The 17997-nt window shown below is 42.3% G+C and overlaps 6 protein-coding genes across 11 annotated transcripts in view; 2 read left to right on the top strand and 4 right to left on the bottom strand.

The window, feature by feature from the left end:
• The window catches only part of LOC6630979 (very long chain fatty acid elongase AAEL008004), a 45705-nt gene extending 40611 nt beyond the window's left edge, over positions 1–5094 (top strand). For all 4 annotated transcript variants that reach the window (XM_002053831.4, XM_070206964.1, XM_015172071.3 and 1 more), the window contains 2 exons: positions 2212–2367; positions 3267–5094. In XM_002053831.4, coding sequence (XP_002053867.2) covers positions 2212–2367; positions 3267–3620 — 510 coding nt within the window. In that variant the 3' untranslated portion in view covers positions 3621–5094. The remainder of the gene's footprint in view (positions 1–2211; positions 2368–3266) is intronic.
• Positions 5095–5260: 166 nt separating this feature from the next.
• On the bottom strand, positions 5261–9926 carry LOC6630980 (putative uncharacterized protein DDB_G0282129). Of its 2 annotated transcripts, none has more exons than XM_070206962.1 (7): positions 8156–9926; positions 6888–7909; positions 6670–6823; positions 6483–6607; positions 6315–6417; positions 5961–6253; positions 5261–5902 (listed from the first exon to the last, which is right to left on the bottom strand). In XM_070206962.1, the coding sequence occupies exons 1-7, from the start codon at positions 9656–9658 to the stop codon at positions 5791–5793; spliced, it is 3312 nt and encodes a 1103-aa protein (XP_070063063.1). In that variant the 5' UTR covers positions 9659–9926; the 3' UTR covers positions 5261–5790. The 2 variants fall into 2 exon arrangements, with proteins under 2 accessions (XP_070063063.1, XP_032290714.1); XM_032434823.2 differs by having other exon boundaries at positions 6888–7927; positions 8156–9925.
• A 512-nt stretch (positions 9927–10438) lies between these two features.
• Positions 10439–11241, top strand: awd (nucleoside diphosphate kinase). Its single transcript, XM_002053833.3, has 2 exons — positions 10439–10627; positions 10820–11241. Exons 1-2 carry the CDS (start codon positions 10454–10456, stop codon positions 11150–11152), a joined length of 507 nt encoding a protein of 168 aa, XP_002053869.3. The 5' UTR covers positions 10439–10453; the 3' UTR covers positions 11153–11241.
• On the bottom strand, positions 10475–12070 carry LOC6629329 (uncharacterized). Its single transcript, XM_002053834.4, has 2 exons — positions 11427–12070; positions 10475–11368 (listed from the first exon to the last, which is right to left on the bottom strand). Exons 1-2 carry the CDS (start codon positions 12068–12070, stop codon positions 11254–11256), a joined length of 759 nt encoding a protein of 252 aa, XP_002053870.1. The 3' UTR covers positions 10475–11253.
• Tbca (Tubulin binding cofactor A) lies at positions 12012–12725 on the bottom strand. The gene is made up of 2 exons (XM_002053835.4): positions 12367–12725; positions 12012–12306 (listed from the first exon to the last, which is right to left on the bottom strand). The coding sequence occupies exons 1-2, from the start codon at positions 12573–12575 to the stop codon at positions 12183–12185; spliced, it is 333 nt and encodes a 110-aa protein (XP_002053871.1). The 5' UTR covers positions 12576–12725; the 3' UTR covers positions 12012–12182.
• A 523-nt stretch (positions 12726–13248) lies between these two features.
• On the bottom strand, positions 13249–17990 carry eEF1alpha2 (eukaryotic translation elongation factor 1 alpha 2). Of its 2 annotated transcripts, none has more exons than XM_070206963.1 (5): positions 17972–17990; positions 16249–16304; positions 14837–15736; positions 14564–14769; positions 13249–14496 (listed from the first exon to the last, which is right to left on the bottom strand). In XM_070206963.1, exons 3-5 carry the CDS (start codon positions 15657–15659, stop codon positions 14137–14139), a joined length of 1389 nt encoding a protein of 462 aa, XP_070063064.1. In that variant the 5' UTR covers positions 15660–15736; positions 16249–16304; positions 17972–17990; the 3' UTR covers positions 13249–14136. The 2 variants fall into 2 exon arrangements, with proteins under 2 accessions (XP_070063064.1, XP_002053872.1); XM_002053836.4 differs by lacking the exon at positions 17972–17990 and adding an exon at positions 16424–16498.
• Between the last annotated feature and the right edge of the window lie 7 nt (positions 17991–17997).

The following is a 17997-nucleotide window of genomic DNA, read 5'->3' as shown; positions in this document are numbered from 1 at the left end:
CGTTCCAAAACGACATAACTCCGCGGAGATATGACTTTCCAAAACGACATAATATCTCGGGCAATAGCTCCGCGCGGAGATATGACGTTCCAAAACGACATAACTCCGCGGAGATATGACTTTCCAAAACGACATAATATCTCGGGTAATAGTTACGCGGGGAGATATGACGTTCCAAAACGACATAATATCTCGGGTAATAGCTCCGCGCGGAGTAATGACGTTCCAAAACGACATAACTCCGCGCGGAGATATGACGTTCCAAAACGACATAACTCCGCGCGGAGATATGACGTTCCAAAACGACATAACTCCGCGGAGATATGACGTTCCAAAACGACATAATATCTCGGGTAATAGTTACGCGGGGAGATATGACGTTCCAAAACGACATAATATCTCGGGTAATAGCTCCGCGCGGAGATATGACGTTCCAAAACGACATAACTCCGCGGAAATATGACGTTCCAAAACGACATAATATCTCGGGTAATAGTTACGCGGGGAGATATGACGTTCCAAAACGACATAATGTCTCGGGTAATGGCTCTGCGTGGAGATATGACGTTCCAAAACGACATAACTCCGCGGAGATATGACGTTCCAAAACGACATAATATCTCGGGTAATAGTTACGCGGGGAGATATGACGTTCCAAAACGACATAATGTCTCGGGTAATGCTCCGCGCGGAGATATGACGTTCCAAAACGACATAACTCCGCGGAGATATGACGTTCCAAAACGACATAATATCTCGGGTAATAGCTCCGCGCGGAGATATGACGTTCCAAAACGACATAACTCCGCGGAGATATGACGTTCCAAAACGACATAATATCTCGGGTAATAGCTCCGCGCGGAGATATGACGTTCCAAAACGACATAACTCCGCGGAGATATGACGTTCCAAAACGACATAATATCTCGGGTAATAGTTACGCGGGGAGATATGACGTTCCAAAACGACATAATATCTCGGGTAATAGCTCCGCGCGGAGATATGACGTTCTAAAACGACATAACTCCGCGCGGAGATATGACGTTCCAAAACGACATAACTCCGCGCGGAGATATGACGTTCCAAAACGACATAATATCTCGGGTAATAGCTCCGCGCGGAGATATGACGTTCTAAAACGACATAACTCCGCGCGGAGATATGACGTTCCAAAACGACATAACTCCGCGCGGAGATATGACGTTCCAAAACGACATAATATCTCGGGTAATAGCTCCGCGCGGAGATATGACGTTCTAAAACGACATAACTCCGCGCGGAGATATGACGTTCCAAAACGACATAACTCCGCGCGGAGATATGACGTTCCAAAACGACATAATATCTCGGGTAATAGCTCCGCGCGGAGATATGACGTTCCAAAACGACATAACTCCGCGGAGATATGACTTTCCAAAACGACATAATATCTCGGGTAATAGTTACGCGGGGAGATATGACGTTCCAAAACGACATATGTGTTTTTTTTTTAATATCTCGGGTAAATATTGTCTGATTTTAAAATGTTGATTCCTACCATCAATTGACATTCAATCAAATTAAACATCGATGGATTCAAAATTGTTAAAGAAAAAAAAACCATTAATTCGTAAAGTCAACGTTTTTGATGATTTTTTGGAAAATTTCCGTCAAATAATGTCCGATTTTGGAATTTCATACCATTTTTGACTCGTAAGGATCAGCTCTAACGATTGGCATCAAAAAAAGGAAATCCAAAATTTGGACCCTAATCGACAAAATGGCAAGGGGTTATATCACGCTTTTTTTCAAAATAGAGGTCAGTGCGAAAATCGAATCTTTTTCGATGATTATACCCTGAACCCATTAAAAATGGGTATAAGGGTATATTGTATTTATGCAAAATCCAAATGTATGTAACAGGCAGAACAGGCCTGTGCAGAACGAGTTTGTTTTCGATAATCGATAACTTACTCCGTTTTCCAAGCAATTGATAAGAATCGATATCGATATCCTGTTTTTTAGGCAATTTTGGTAAATAATAAGAGCTAGAGTCTCCAAACTTTACATATAGCTTCTAAAATAGAATATATATATGCATTGGATGTTGGAAAAAGAGGGTTCAGAGTATCCCCTAGTCGGAAGCTCCCGACTAGAACCTCTTACTTGGTAAAATATATTTTATCTGATTAATCGCCGCCTCTTTTCACTTCCCTCTTCCCACTGCAACAGGTTCAGTTCATTCTCATCATGGTGCACGCCTTCCAATTGCTCTTCATTGACTGCAATTACCCGAAGGCCTTCGTCTGGTGGATCGGAATGCACGCTGTGATGTTCTTTTTCCTGTTCAATGAGTTCTACAAGGCAGCCTACAAAAACCGTCTAATGGTAAGAGTCCCAGTGCCCCACAGCCAAGCTCAAAAAAAAACTCACACACACGAAAACCTATTTTTAAAATGCCGCAAGTCCGGAAATGAGACAGCTTTTGAGGTGCAACCGCATCTCACGTCGCCTATTATGATAATTATCAAACATTTAAAAGAAAAGATAAAAAAACCTCGGGCCTAGTCCGCGACTTCCCACGTTGGCTCAAAGCCATTTAAAGCCATGAAATGACAAACATAAAATGCGTTCGCATCCCAGATGCCGGATTGTGAGTTAATGAAAACGAAAACCCAGCGAAGTCTTATATCATAGGCATGTTCGGTCCATGGTTACGGCCGATGTCTGCACCTGTCACGAGAAGGGGGAGGGGGAGTGGGGCAGCCTATTGCAAACATATAACTGTGGTCTAAATTCATTAACGAAATTTCGTCAAGTGGGTCTCGGGGAACTGGGTTTACGAAGTCCGCTTTGTCCGACACAAAAGCGCCAAAATGACGTCGTTTAATGATCGTTCACGTTCATGAGGCCAACATTGACGTCGACCGCGACTGCGACTGCGACGTCGACTGCGACGGCGGCGACCCACAGCATCCATTGAGCGGTGCGGTGCGCAAGTGAAAGTTGAATGGAAAAGAGGCGAAATACAAATGAAAAGGCAAAAAAGAAAACAAAAATAAATAAAAATAAAAATAATAAACAAACGCTGACAAGGCATCTCAGCTGATTGCATAATGTGCGTTTCTTGCTTTTTGTGGAGCGCACACACACACACAAACACACACGGACACATACGCATATATAATAAAATTTACAACAAATGCGAACGCGTGTCGCATGCGCAATATATCTCATACGCACCGAATGCCCGCAACTAAACCTTTTTTTCACACACACATTTGCAGAAGAAGAACGCGCTGCTGGCTAACGGACACGCCAAGCCGAATGGCTACTGCAAGAGCATCAATGCCCACGACGATCTGTTCATGCCACAGCCGGCGGCAGAGACGACGACGGCGTCGACGGCCAAGGCCAATGGCAATGGCAATGCGACGCTCAGCAACGGGCATGCGAATGGCCTGAAGAACGGCTACAAGCCGCTGCCCAATGGCAATGCGGCCGCCGTGGCCAATGGCAGTGCGCACAAAACGAACGGTATCCTGCTGACAAATGGATTTGGCAATGGCAGCGGTGGCTATGCCACCAAGCTGCTGGACGATGTGGCACAGGAGCTGACACACCGGAAGACACAAAAATAATATCGGGATAATGCGGGTCGGCGCCAACATAGAGCTTAGGATGATAGCGGAAAGCACAGCAAGCGCCAGGAGCATCACTATATGCTCCAACAGTCATAAGCACACACACACACACACACACGCCCACATACACACCTACACATACACACACTCAACAAACTGCATTCATTTACATCCACATAAGCATATATATATACATACATGTTTCGGATATTGTATTGACATTGAAATAACTTTTAGTGAGAATGGAAGTGAAACAATAAGGGGCATATTGTTATTGGTACTAATTATTATTACAGAAATTAATAATAGTAATAATAATAATGCATAATAATGATGCTTGTTTTTACAGCGAGCCATCGCACACATTGCATACAATCTGCTGCACACATATTTTTATGTATGTATGCATGTATGTATGTATATAGCGTATGTGCGCATGTTTGTAGCATCTATATAAATAAAATACATTTTTGTTGCTTTTTTTCTCTTTTTAACTACTTTAGTTGTACAAAGCTTTGTATAGAAAAAACAAACAAAAACAAAAACAAAAACAAAAACAAAAAAACAAAAAATCAAAAAACAAATACAATTTATAAATTGAGCCTAATGCTTATTTAACTGAATTGTGTGTGAGCATGGAATTAATCTATGTATTTAAGCATAGAATTTAATTTATATACATACTTATATATATATATATACTTATACACATATAAATAAAGTAAATGGAAAAATTTAGTTGGTTCTGCGTAAGTCAAACAAGTTTTGTAAATGTATAAAGCGAAAAAAATATCTATATTAAAATAAAATATATGTAATTTAATATTAGTCGCTATAATTGTTGAGGAATTTAAACCAAGTCAAGCAAAAACAAAACAGAAAAAAAAACAGTCACAACTATTTAAGTCAAGCAACAAATACTACAAATACCAAGAAATTTGTGCTTCGTTTCAATCATAAACGACCACAAATAAACAAAAAGAAGAAAACAAAAACAAGCCCTACCCACATGTTTAATTAATTTATTACAAATAAATTATGCCACTAAACTGGAAAATTATAAAGTATGCAACTTTAGCTATTTGATAACGTTGCATGCAACAACATACAAAATCAAGAATCCACACAAAAGAAGAAAAAAACCATCTGAAAACCACGAGCATTGATAACAAAAGCAACATTGTTAAACGCATAAAATAAAAGTAAATATAATAAAAAAACAAATAGACTTTAAGTCCCACACTCTAGGTTCTATAGGTATTCAATTGCAATACGTTTTGTATGCGTAGTAGCCATTTTTGTGGAGCTGGAGCAGTATGTAAACAACACTATGTATGTAATTGTAATTATTATTATTATACAGAGATCACAAAAAAAAATACGAAAAACTAAAATTATGTGTAGAAAATTAGGCAGAAACGGAGTGGAGCATTTTTTCAATAAAACACTAAAAAAAATACGCTTATGCAAATTCAAACTTCTTTTGTCTATGGAATTGGGTTTTAATCTCACTTCATTTAAATTTTTAGCGTTCAACCTTTTTTTTTTATAGCTCAATATATTTAACCAAATGACACGAAACGTTTTACCCAATTTTCGGGGCATAAAATACAGTTATAGGTGAAACAATCAACTCGTTAGGGTCTCTATATGATTTTTATTAACATTTATAATTCGGATGTGTTAAGATTTTACATATTCCCGCGTTATACGTCGTGTTGCGTGGCGTACAATCCGGCTGCGGTCTATAATTTTAACTTAAAACTAAGCTTGTTTGCTATGAGCTAAGCTGGGTTAAGCTGTCCATAAGCGGTAGGCAAAAAGTAAAATGTAGAACACAGATGTCAACTACTTAAGTGATGGGCAATCGTAATGCCCTTAGACTTATGCAAGACCATTAAAAACATAAAAATTCTCAAAATAAAAATTATTAACAGCAATTGGTAGTCATTGTACTTATGTAAAGAAGAGTTATTATAAAACGTAATCTGTTTCGATTGTGGTCTATTAGCGTGTGTGTGTGTTTGAAAAACGAGAGATGGTTGCGCTGATGTTGGCCTATTAGAGTTTATCTACGTGAGTAAGCAGCCAACGGCGCCTTGCTTATTACTGTTGAACTGCAGATTGGAGATTTTAAAAACACTTATGTCTATGCCAAAAAACGATTTCAGTTGCGACGAGTGCGGCGACGTGCATTACCGGCAAAGGGCGTGGCATTAGGCGCGCCCGGATGCTGCCCGCTATACAGATTATCCAGAAACTCATGCAACGTGGCCTCACTGCGAATTAACAAATATTGAATAGCTGATCCTGATTGATTAAGTCTGGAGCGCTTACCTCACGCCACTGGCTGGGCCGCCCGGATGATGTGCATGCGACTGTGGTTGCTGCTGGTGTGGATGTTGCTGCTGCTGCTGTTGTTGCTGCTGCTGCTGTTGTTGCTGCTGCTGCTGTTGCTGCTGAGCGCCACGCACAATGCGATACTGTACCATATGCGAATTGGGCTCTAGATGCGAGAGCGCACCCTTCTGACAGTTGGCCCATTCGGTTATGTCATATACCTTGCCATCCATTAACGCCAAATATTTCCAACGCAGACCCAGCATGCTCGTCTCCGCCCATATGTCGCCCTGCCAAATGAAATACAGGTTAATATTAATGCCGAGCGCGTATGGAAGAGCTACTACTCACATCCTTGGCCGAGTGCCGTATCTTACAGGAGGCGCATTCGCGCGCCGCATAATGAGGACGTTCAGTTAGCTTGCGAGGATGGCGCTGCGCACAGGTGCTACATCTATGGGTGATAGAGAAAATGGTTTTGAGCTTGTTCAGCCTTTCGCAATTGCTTGTGTCGCTTACCTTATAGTATTGGCTGCCTCGGTCATTTTGGTTTGCAATTGCGATAGCAAATCGTGCAGCTCCGTCCACGCCTTTTCCGCGTGCAATGCCTCGGCAATGCTTTGGTCATAGGCAAGACGATTTTCCTGCAAGGAATGAATGTAAATGAATACAGCATCTTATCCAAGCAGCATTTTGTTTAACTTACCGGTTCGCCAATCAATTCAAATGCACGCTGCAGCACCTTGAATGCCTCCTCGGCGCCGGCCTGCTTGTTTTTGTCCGGATGCACCAGCACGGCGATTTTCTTATAGTGTTTACGTATTTGCTCCTGTGGGCTATCTGGCGGCACGCCCAATATACTGCAATGAAATATTTAAGTTAGTTTAATATGTATTTTTATTAAGTTGTCCTAACAGTACATACCTGTAGGCATCCTTCCCCTTGCAGTTGAGCAGCGAGTACATGGCCTCTTCGCCAGTCTGTGGCAAGCGACCCGTTTTAAATGCCTCCGCGCTGGCCTCAGGCGGCTTGCGCTTGTAGAAGCGACGCCAAAATGCCCAACGTGAGTTTTTTCTAAAGCGTGCATCAAAGCGACGCCAATAATTGCGCCACCAGATGCTCGGCTTGCCGGAATTCTGCTTCAGTTCCTTGTGCAGCTGGCGTGCATAAGCCACGCCTGCCACATACGCTGTGGTCAGCCGCTCGTACGCCATGCTGCAACCGAGCACAACAATATCATAGACCAAATAGAAGAGCCAGGTGATCAGCTTGAGCGTGTATATCCACCAGGTGTGCAAAATGCGCTTTGCTAGTTCATAATTGCGATTCGAGGCGCTCGCATGCGCTGGCGAATTGGATGACCCATATGCGCCACCCCGATTGCGCTTCGAGGAATACGAGTACGAGCTAGAATTGGAATTTAAATTCGCATTCGATGAGCCGGAGTAGCGTTTCGATGATGAGGAATTGCCATTGTTGTTGCTGTTGCTGATGTTGTTGTGGTGGCTGTTGTTGTTGCTCGAGCCAGATGAATTATTGGAATTATTCGAATTGGCGTTCGAGAAATTTGCATGCGAGCTGCTATTATTGCTGCTGCTGCTGCTGCGATTGTTGTTGCTGGCGTTGTTTGCCTTCCGGCTCGATAAATTGTTATTGCTGCTGCTGCTGGGTAAGCTGCTGTTGCTGCTAACGATGTTGCCACTGTTGTTATTAGTTGCCTTATTGTCGTTGGCTTTGGCGCTGTATCCACTTTGGTTGTTGCTGCTCGTGTTGTTAATAAATTTCATTTGGCCAGGACGCTTCTTTTCGGCATTCGGTTTACCAGACCTCAGCGCAGGCTGCGACTGTTGCTGTGGCGGTGGTTGTTGTTGCTGTTGTTGTTGCTGCTGTTGCTGTTGTTGTTGTTGCTGCTGCAGCTGCTGCTGCTGTTGTAGTTGTTGCTGTTGCTGCTGATGTTGTATTGGCTAGCGACGAATCAATAAAGAACAAATTTAACAGAAAAGTCAATTAAATAATCAACTGACTGGAGAATAGCCCACAAAATTAATGTTAAAACTCTTGGATAATTGATGCCGCAACTGAGAGTTACCTCAATGTAGCAGGGAAATAACAGAAAAAGGGTTTGCTACAGTTAAAGTTAAAGTATAAACTAAAAACTATCCTAACTATAACGTTTATGCCTTTGGATTTACCGCTTGTTGTGGTTTCTGCTGTGCTCCCTGGCGCCTCTTGCTGCGATGTCCTGTAGCATTGCCGGACCCATCTTTGATTTCGTGTAGTGGCGAGCGCTTGGAATTATTGCGCAACTCCCGATTACCGTTGCCATTGCCATCCTCCTTGCCTCCTCGTCGTTGCGTTGGATGCCCATTCTCCAAATTGTTGACTGAACGCGCTTCAATACCCGCATTGCTCCTGGCAAGCATTGTGCCCGAACTACGCAATGTGCTGCCCTTGCTCAAAACATCTGAATAGGACATGGGCATAGGTTTTACTTCGGCTACAATGCGTCTTTTGCCCTCGCTCAAGCCTGGCACGACTATTGGCGTTTTTTTAAGGGCAGCTGGTGTTGCTGTTGCTGCTGCTGCTGCTGCTATTGTAGTTGTTGTTGTAGTGCTTAAAGTTGGATTCGGGTTGACTTCTTTGTGACCAGAGCTACCAGGAGCTACTTCGACGCTTTTGGGCGGAACGACCTTAGCATGATACTCAGCTATGGGCTGCAGCTGCTGCAACTTCACAGGTGATGTCGACTGTGGTGGCGATGTTGTCGATTCTATGGGCGTGGCTTCAACATATGCGTTAGCATTTTCGGGTGGCTCGCCACCAAACTGTATATAACTGCTACCCGTTAGATTTGGCGACCAGTTATTTACAAGATTATTGATAAACAAATTAGCGCTATTGCTCGGTGCAGCAGCCGTAGAGACTGCCGCAGGAACATCATCAACCTGATGGAATTGTGGTGTCTGCTGTTGTTGCTGCTGTTGTTGCTGTTGTTGCTGCTGTTGTTGCTGTTGCTGCTGTTGCTGTTGGCTTACAATATTCATCTCGGGCTTTGGCAGTAACGGATTGGTGGCAAACAATTCATAAAGTGGCGTCTGCTGTGCTGCTGACGGCTGCGCCTGTGCCTGGTTCTGTGCAGCCGTGGCCGCTACTTGGTGATGTTGATGCTGGTTCATTGGTGCCATGTTGATATGCGAGAAATTGGCCGCCGCTTGCTGAGCGTAAACATCGTTGACAGCATTCTCTGGACAGTGATAAACCTTAAGAAAATTGCCATGACCAACAGGCAACACGGAGTAAGTTTCGGTTTGACCAGGTGGTCCGGAGTATGCCAAGTTGTACAGATATTCATTATAGACGTGTGCAGATGGAGCTTGCTGTGGTTGTGGTATCATAGGTGGCTGATGATGATGTGGTTGGTGTGGGTGATGTGGGGGAAATTGAACACCCATGTGTGGCGGCCACATCAAGGGCCCCTGCGCCTGGCCCTGTTGCTGTTGATGCAACAAATGTTGTTGTTGCTGCTGTTGTTGTTGCTGTTGTTGTTGTTGTTGTTGTTGTTGATGCTGATGTGCCAGAAAATTGGCATAATCCGAACTGTGTGGTGGCAAATTGTGGTAGGTGGCGGCAATTGCTTCGTCCTCGACCATACCCCCCGAGCAGATGCGCTCATCCTGATGTGCCCGCGCCGTCATATCCCGCAGCACTGCGCCAAAAAAAAGGCCCGTGCCAGTGCCTTTTCTTGCACTGACGCTATTGTCCTATTAGAATTTCATGCGATTGTGCGTTTCGCTTGCTTGGCGATGCATTTATGAGTTGCTGAAGTTGTTTGCAAATAACGATTGCAAACGCTGCCACACAAATTGAAATACGTTGCTACACTTCTTTCTGCAATCACTTTTAACACAAATAATATATTATGCTTGCGTATGTGAGTGTATGTGGCACCGATGCCACTCACAAGAAACGCATGCAGGGACGCACACAGTATACATTTATCGATTAACTCGAATTTGCGAATTCATTTTTGAATATTCTAGGTGGTAGCTGTTTATATTTGAATAAGTATAATGTTTGTCAGCCCTTTATATTTACGGCTGTTATATATTGAATCTTATCAAAAATGTCTAATACTTGTAGCATTTCATTAGGAGCTAAAACAGGTCTTTTTAATCCGCACAATATGGCAACCTTGCCTATGTACCTGTTACTTTTGTTTTGTTTTAATACGTATTTTTACTTTATTAAAGTTTGGGATGGCTATTCATAAAAAATTTGTAACATTGTAAATAAACGATTATGCGTCAATTTAGCATAGGTAAGTTAGCGACGTTCTAAATTAAAGTGCGTCAAATTAAATTAGTTCAGGGTATACAAATATAAGTTAATAAAGATATTTAGTGGAAAATCTGGTAGTTTTGCACTGCACATCAGGTATTTTGACAGTTCTTCAATATGGTCATACAACTTAAATGAAAAACCCAACACTGATGATTGCTTCTCTCTTGGCATTTTATTCCCTATTCTCATTCGCAATGGCCGCCAACAAGGAACGCACTTTCATCATGGTTAAGCCCGATGGAGTCCAAAGAGGACTCGTCGGTAAGATCATCGAGCGTTTTGAGCAAAAGGGCTTCAAATTGGTAGCAATGAAGTTCGTCTGGGTAAGTAAAGCCGGACACATAATTGAATTAAGAAATCAATAAGTACGCGTGTGCAATTGTCGTGTTTAACCTCAACATGGCATGGGGTCGCTCTTGCTTACATTATAAATGACCGGTTGAGGTTATATATATGTATGCATACATCTGGTTTTAGAGGTCATGAAAATGATAGCATTACATATTTAATTACAGGCTCAAAAGGACTTGTTGGAGAAGCACTATGCTGATCTGTCTAGCCGCCCCTTCTTCCCCGGTTTGGTCAACTACATGAACTCCGGTCCAGTGGTTCCCATGGTGTGGGAGGGCTTAAATGTGGTCAAGACCGGCCGTCAAATGTTGGGCGCTACCAACCCAGCTGATTCTCTGCCTGGCACCATCCGTGGTGATTTCTGCATCCAGGTTGGCCGCAACATCATTCATGGCTCTGACGCTGTTGAGTCCGCCGAAAAGGAGATTGCTTTGTGGTTCAATGAGAAGGAGCTTGTCAGCTGGGCTCCAGCCGCCAAGGACTGGATTTACGAATAGATTTAGCATGCAAGTGCATGAATCTGTACGCCACTCACATAAGTCTAACAGCGATTCTTCTAAAGAATAAAAATTCCACCTTATATATACATACGTATGTTTTATTCACATTTATATCGGGCCCACTCTGCAGTGGGCATATCGGTTGGCAATACCCAACCGTGGGGTATGCTGCTGCCACTCTTGCCGTAACTTATATAGGAATCCCAAATGAAGCTAAATGGCAAAAGACGTGTTAGCAAATTCGGCCACTTTAAATTCTCATCAAACTTACCGCCGTTGTATCAATTCTTGCGTATTTCGCTTTTTGTCCATATTCCCTTGTCTTAAAGACAGCGAAGAGCTTCCAAATATAACTCGGGCCCACTGCGCTTCGCAGTTGGTAGTGGATTCTTTATTGATTTCATCGGTACACTCCTGCAGCACACTTCGCCAAACTGTGCGCATTCTGGATAGTTTTTCAGTCAAGTCTTTGTTGCCACCGCGAGCCTTGTACAGTTTTTCCAGCAAGTCAAATGTGTGCAACATATTTGTGGCATCGTGCTGTTTTTTGAGTGTGATGTGCTCCGCTTGCCTCTGAACCGGCAAATGTGCTGCAGCTGCTACATCTGACTCGGAAGGTAGCGCTTTATCCTTGGCATTTTCTGGATTATCCCTTTTTACGCTCCTTTGCAGCTTGTCTCTTTTTTTGGCCCGTTGCCGTCTTCGTTTACGCTGGAGTTGGATGCGTGCAATTCGGTCACACGGCAACTCATTCAGTTTCGCTAGCAATTTCGTGGTCTGCTCTTTCAACTGGCGAGACTTCTTCAAATCCAAATCATCTGGTGACGCATTGCTCAAACCTTCCAATAACTGTAAATTTGCTATGACATTGCTAATATCTGTCTTTATTTCGCTTAGTTTGTGGACTTGCGGCATTTTATCTACATATAAGTGTTGGTTAACGTTTTATTAAGAGCGGTGTGCTTGTATTGAATTTTAACAGGGAAGAGTAAGGTTATTATGTGGATGCATAGAATCAGCTGATAGCCTAGGATTTTAACGCAGATTCGGCTTCTACTAGCACCTCGGAAGCTTTTGTGTAGGCCTCCGTTTCCTTGAGATCCAGTTCATCCTGTAAATATTTTTGTAGCACTTCGAACTCCTTTTGCAATCTGTAAAAAATCACACCATTATTGTTGACCGCAAATTGGTGTCATTAAATGATGACTCACCTGCGCTTTGAGTCTGGTATCATCATTTGGCACTCCTGTATCACCTCTTCCTGCTTGCGCAGCACATGATCATCGGCGCCTTCATTTTTGAATTTATCCAGACGAGCCAGCTCTGTGTTTATCTCCTTCTCATAAACTGTCTTCTCCTTGGCCAGGCGCTTCACAACACCCGTTTTAATAACCAACTGCCTAATACGTGGATCTGCCATTTCTGTAATTTTATTGGTTTATTATTACTTGTACACCTCTAAATAAGCTTTAGTTGTCAATATTAATTGACGTTTTTAAATTATTTTATAAATTTGTCGCCAATTTCTGCACAGCCGGCTGAGCTTTCTTGTTGTATTGTTTAGAAATGCCGCCTGTGAGTCAGCTTGCAGCGTTGCCACTCTTTCCAGCTTACCTTGTGGCCATTCACAATAGTTGACGTTCTGGAAAAAATGTTACGTATCAAACGAGCGGCAGTTCGAATATTAAATTCAAATAGTTTACTGTTAAAAGTAGATCCAGGTTATAGCTTTTTAATTTATTAACTAAAATATAGTAAGCGGTCCATGGGTTCGACCAACCAATTTTTGACTTTGTTAACAGCGTACAAAAATAAAAGCTAGAACCTGTCAATCGAAACAACCATTACATTGTGTGTAGTTATTACGGTTAAGCATTCTTTATTTTTATTTTGTCAATTAATACATTAAAAGATCATTTTTGTTTGTTTATTAAGCAACGTTTTCTGTATCCATGAATGGTTTTCTGTTGTGGGCTACATTAATAAGTTTCATAGTAATGACAATGAATGCACTATGTAATGTTTTGTTATGTGGTAAATCGTTTATGAGAAACATTTGGTTAAAGTATGGAAATGCCAATGAGACTCGATAAAACATTTAGAATGTTTACAAAACCGCATGATTATGTTTTATGAATATTTTTATAATACTTCTTAAGCATTTGTCTTTTTTTTTTTTCTTTTTTGGGATAAATTTTGAATTCATTGCGAATGTAGTCTTGGGGTTTTTTTTAAGTATTGTTATTAGTTGCAGAGTGGTTTATAACTAAATTCTGAAATTGCTTTATATAATATAGATTTTAAATCGAATGCCTCCGACTGACTTATCAAAAGTATAAAAAGTGTTTAAAATCTTTTGATTGAAATAATGATTAATGATTTAAAATTATGTTTAGTGATGGATAAAGGAGTGACAAGTGGGGTCGCAGTGAGGGGCTGGGCTAGCAGCAAACTCCAGTGGCGATTATATTCTGATTATGTTCAATGCGAGACTGTTTCCTGCGAAACGATTTGCGGTGGCGAAACAAGTTTAGATAGTTATAGTATATAATGATTATGAATATGATGGCGACCGATTTTGAGTACGCATGCGGGAATGATTCCAGACGACCAATGTGTCCAGGCGCCTCCTCGCCGTCATCACGTACAGCTGGCGTGAGGTGGATGGTGGATGTGCCTAGAGGTCGACCCATTATTGTTGGCGTACATATACCCTCGCCAATTGTATGTGTGTTTATAATAAATTGTAATATTTCCTCAAGTTTATATAATATTTGAATGCAGCAGTAAATAGTTGTAGTTAATGATGGTGATTGATACGCCACGGACTTTGTGTTTAGCCCCTGATTCGGTTTTGATCGTCTATGATTAATAGATACTATAAATTTTAAGTGTGTTGTTGCTCTTGCCATTTGTTGTTCGAGTGTTTGAGTGTTGTTGTTTTTGTTGTTATTTGAATTACAAGTCTGCAGACACCCTAGTTATTTCTTCTTCTGCGCCTTCTCAGCTGCTTTTGTTACTTTGCCCGAGGTCGTTTCTTTAAAGTTCACCGACTTGATAACACCGACAGCCACAGTCTGACGCATATCGCGCACTGCAAACCGACCCAGCGGCGGAAATTCTTGGAAGCTTTCAACGCAAAGAGGCTTGGACGGAACCAGCACTATGATGGCCGCATCGCCCGATTTGATGGCCTTCGGTTCGGTCTCGGTGGTCTTGCCAGTACGGCGATCACACTTCTCCTTGATCTCGGCAAACTTGCAAGCAATGTGTGCCGTATGACAATCCAGCACAGGGGTATACCCATTAGCAATTTGCCCAGGATGATTGAGAACAATTACCTATTAAAAACGCAAATATTAAGAATGCAATTAAAACGATTAACTTTCGTATGTAAATCTTACGCACCTGAGCAGTAAAATCGGCAGCACCACGTGGAGGATTGTTCTTCGAATCTCCGGCCACGTAGCCGCGACGCAACTCCTTTACCGAAACGTTCTTAACATTGAAGCCCACATTGTCGCCTGGCAAGGCCTCGGTCAGTGCCTCGTGATGCATCTCAACGGACTTGACCTCAGTAACCAAATTAACGGGCGCGAAATTTACCACCATGCCTAGAACGAAAGGTGGGCAATTTTGTAAGTAGCAACAGAGCTACACACAGCTGGAGTGCTAACATACCTGGCTTGAGAATACCCGTTTCCACACGACCGACTGGCACTGTGCCGATGCCACCAATCTTGTAAACATCTTGCAGAGGCAGACGCAACGGCTTGTCAGTGGGCCGCTGGGGCGGCATAATCGCGTCCAGAGCGTCAATCAAGCACTTGCCCTCCGTTTTGCCCTCTTTGCGTTCAACGGTCCAACCCTTGAACCAGGGCATCTTCTCGGATGGTTCGAGCATGTTGTCGCCATGCCAGCCGGAAATGGGCACAAAAGCGACCGATGCCGGATTATAGCCGATCTTCTTGATGTACGAGGAGACCTCCTTTTTGATCTCTTCGTAGCGTGCCTCGCTATACGGCGGCTCCGTGGAATCCATCTTATTAACGCCCACAATTAGCTGCTTAACGCCCAGCGTAAAGGCCAACAGCGCATGCTCACGCGTCTGGCCATTCTTTGAGATGCCGGCCTCAAACTCGCCGGTGCCAGCGGCAACAATTAGCACAGCACAATCGGCTTGCGAGGTGCCGGTAATCATGTTCTTGATGAAATCTCGATGACCGGGCGCATCAATGATGGTCACATAATACTTGGCTGTCTCGAATTTCCAGAGAGCAATATCGATGGTAATGCCGCGCTCGCGCTCAGCTTTCAGCTTGTCCAGCACCCAGGCATACTTGAACGAGCCCTTGCCCATCTCCTGGGCCTCCTTCTCGAACTTCTCAATTGTACGCTTATCGATGCCGCCGCATTTGTAAATCAAATGGCCGGTGGTGGTCGATTTTCCCGAATCGACATGGCCAATAACAACGATGTTAATATGAATCTTCTCCTTGCCCATGATGCTATGTAATCAACGACTCCTGGGTCTCTGAGCTCCAATTATACGTTGTTTTCCTTTTAGTTGTTTTATAGAACCTGAATGCAAATTACATACACACACATATATATATTTATATATATAGAGAGATATATATATATGTATATCAAATTTTGAGAGTGGGTGACAATATAGAGAGTAAGAGAGAAAAAGCAAAGGCGTGTGCTATAAGGACACGAGTGAGCATAGTCAGGACTTGCATATGTATGTGTGTATGCTTCTAGGTATATGCATGCGTGAGTGTATTTATGTATGACATAGGTGTGGGTGTGGGCGCGACTCTGTTCGCAGTGTAGAGACTGAAATATTACAACTATGTAGGTGTATGTACAGTGAAAGCTTTTCGAGCGGATGTCTACTGTCCTAAGATTTCTGTCCTGCTAGGATGATGTCCCCATGAATGATAACTCAACCGAAAATATCATTTAATTTTTATATTTCTATCAATTGAGACCAACCAAATTGACCGGTTTAAGAAGTTGCACTGTCCAATATTGGAGCCTTCACTGTACACACATTTAAATTGACTTCTTTTGCTATAGAAACTCACCTGAAAATTGCTTGAAATTTAACTTGCTGCTTACAGGCGCTCCAATTGGCGATGCACTGCAAATAGAAACAAAATTATTTACCATTTGTCGAGTAATAGGATATAGAACTTAGTATAAGTGACGACAGTTAAAATTATTATTTGTACGATTTAGTTATATGAATATTAAAATTACCAATTGCGCACGACACGTCTGAACGTTAGTAAAGGCCCGGAAAATCTGGACTTATCGTCGTATGCAAGCAAGTCTCAATGCTCGACAAGAAAAATCAATAATGAACCCAGACAAACGACGAGAGCCTCTGGAGCTGAAAAGCGAGCCAGCCGAATGACGACGTTGCCGAATGCACTCCCCACACGTCCCTCCTCCCCCCTCCTCGACAGCGTGCAGTACACGGAAAATGTACGGCCCGCAACCTTTAGGCCGGCGGCATTTGCCCAAGAAATGAAACCAGGTTAGCTATGCATACACCTGCTGACAATGGGCTTCATAATTGTAGTGTGGCAATAATTAAACAACAATTATAAATCAATTTATTTTAAGAGGCAAATAGCAGGAGGAGGGGGGTAAAAATCAATGCTGGTGGTGAAATCGGATTGCAACGGTATTTGTAAATTTTGCTCACCGCCGGCAGCTGCCGCAGTCGTGAGCTCTTTTCTGTGTTCTGAACGGAAAATTCGCGATTCAAAAGGGTGAAAAACTGCACATGCACACATACACACACAGCCATGCAGAGGCAGAATTGCCGCTGCTGCTTCGTGCTGCACTTGGTGCTCATCGTTTCCGTTGGTCGCCGTCGTCTTTGATAAACTTGCAAAAACAACAAGGAGACAAACATATTTGCATGCATACATATGTGCGTCTGTGTGTGTACTGGCTGTTTAGCGTGATTTATTTTCTAGCCTAGAAACAATTTTTACTTGCACTTTTTCTTTAGTTATTTTTAACTACACACGAGTGTATGTAATTGCATTTGCACACAAGTGCAAATTGAAAAGAAGAAGAACCTTAAAGGGAAATGTAAAAATACTTTGCAATGCAGCCTCTTTGCAGTACATTAACAGCACTTAAATCTGATGAAATATACATACACATGCATGAAGTATGTATGTATGTATTATGTTAACTCAGTTTAAATTTGGCAACATAACTGTGCAGCAAGCTCACGCACTCACACACGCTAACACATGGGAAACTGCAGACTTCTGCAGACACGGCCGCCATTTTGGAATTTGCCAGAGAGCTGGGCATACTTACATATGTATGTACATACATACATATATCTATGTCTATGCATGTATACTGTGCGTAATATATATGTATGAATACATACATATATAGACAGAATTTCTTCACACACATCCATAGATATACATATGTATGTTATGCATTTAAAAAATTAATATTTGTTATTTTTTGCGATCAATTTCGCATGCTTGTATATATAGGCATTTAGATACCGTTACATACATACATAAACGTGTATGAAGGCACGTATTATGCAAAACCTCACAATCGAGACACCGGCCGGTAAACACACGAAATTTAAGCCGACTCTCACACTTTAAACAGTTCGAAATACACAACAATAATAAACATTTAAAGCAGCCGGAGAGCTTTTTTGTCATTAAGCACACAAAAAATTAATCGATGGATATTAGTGTAAGCGTTATTTAAGGATTTTATGAAAGCTGCACGGACCTTCTATGTACGTGCACTTACCTCGAAACCAGAAAACGGAAAGACCG

This window comes from Drosophila virilis, chromosome 2 (genome assembly GCF_030788295.1).
Source record: "Drosophila virilis strain 15010-1051.87 chromosome 2, Dvir_AGI_RSII-ME, whole genome shotgun sequence".
Classification (NCBI taxonomy): domain Eukaryota; kingdom Metazoa; phylum Arthropoda; class Insecta; order Diptera; family Drosophilidae; genus Drosophila; species Drosophila virilis.
This window is presented reverse-complemented; position numbering and strand designations above follow the sequence as displayed.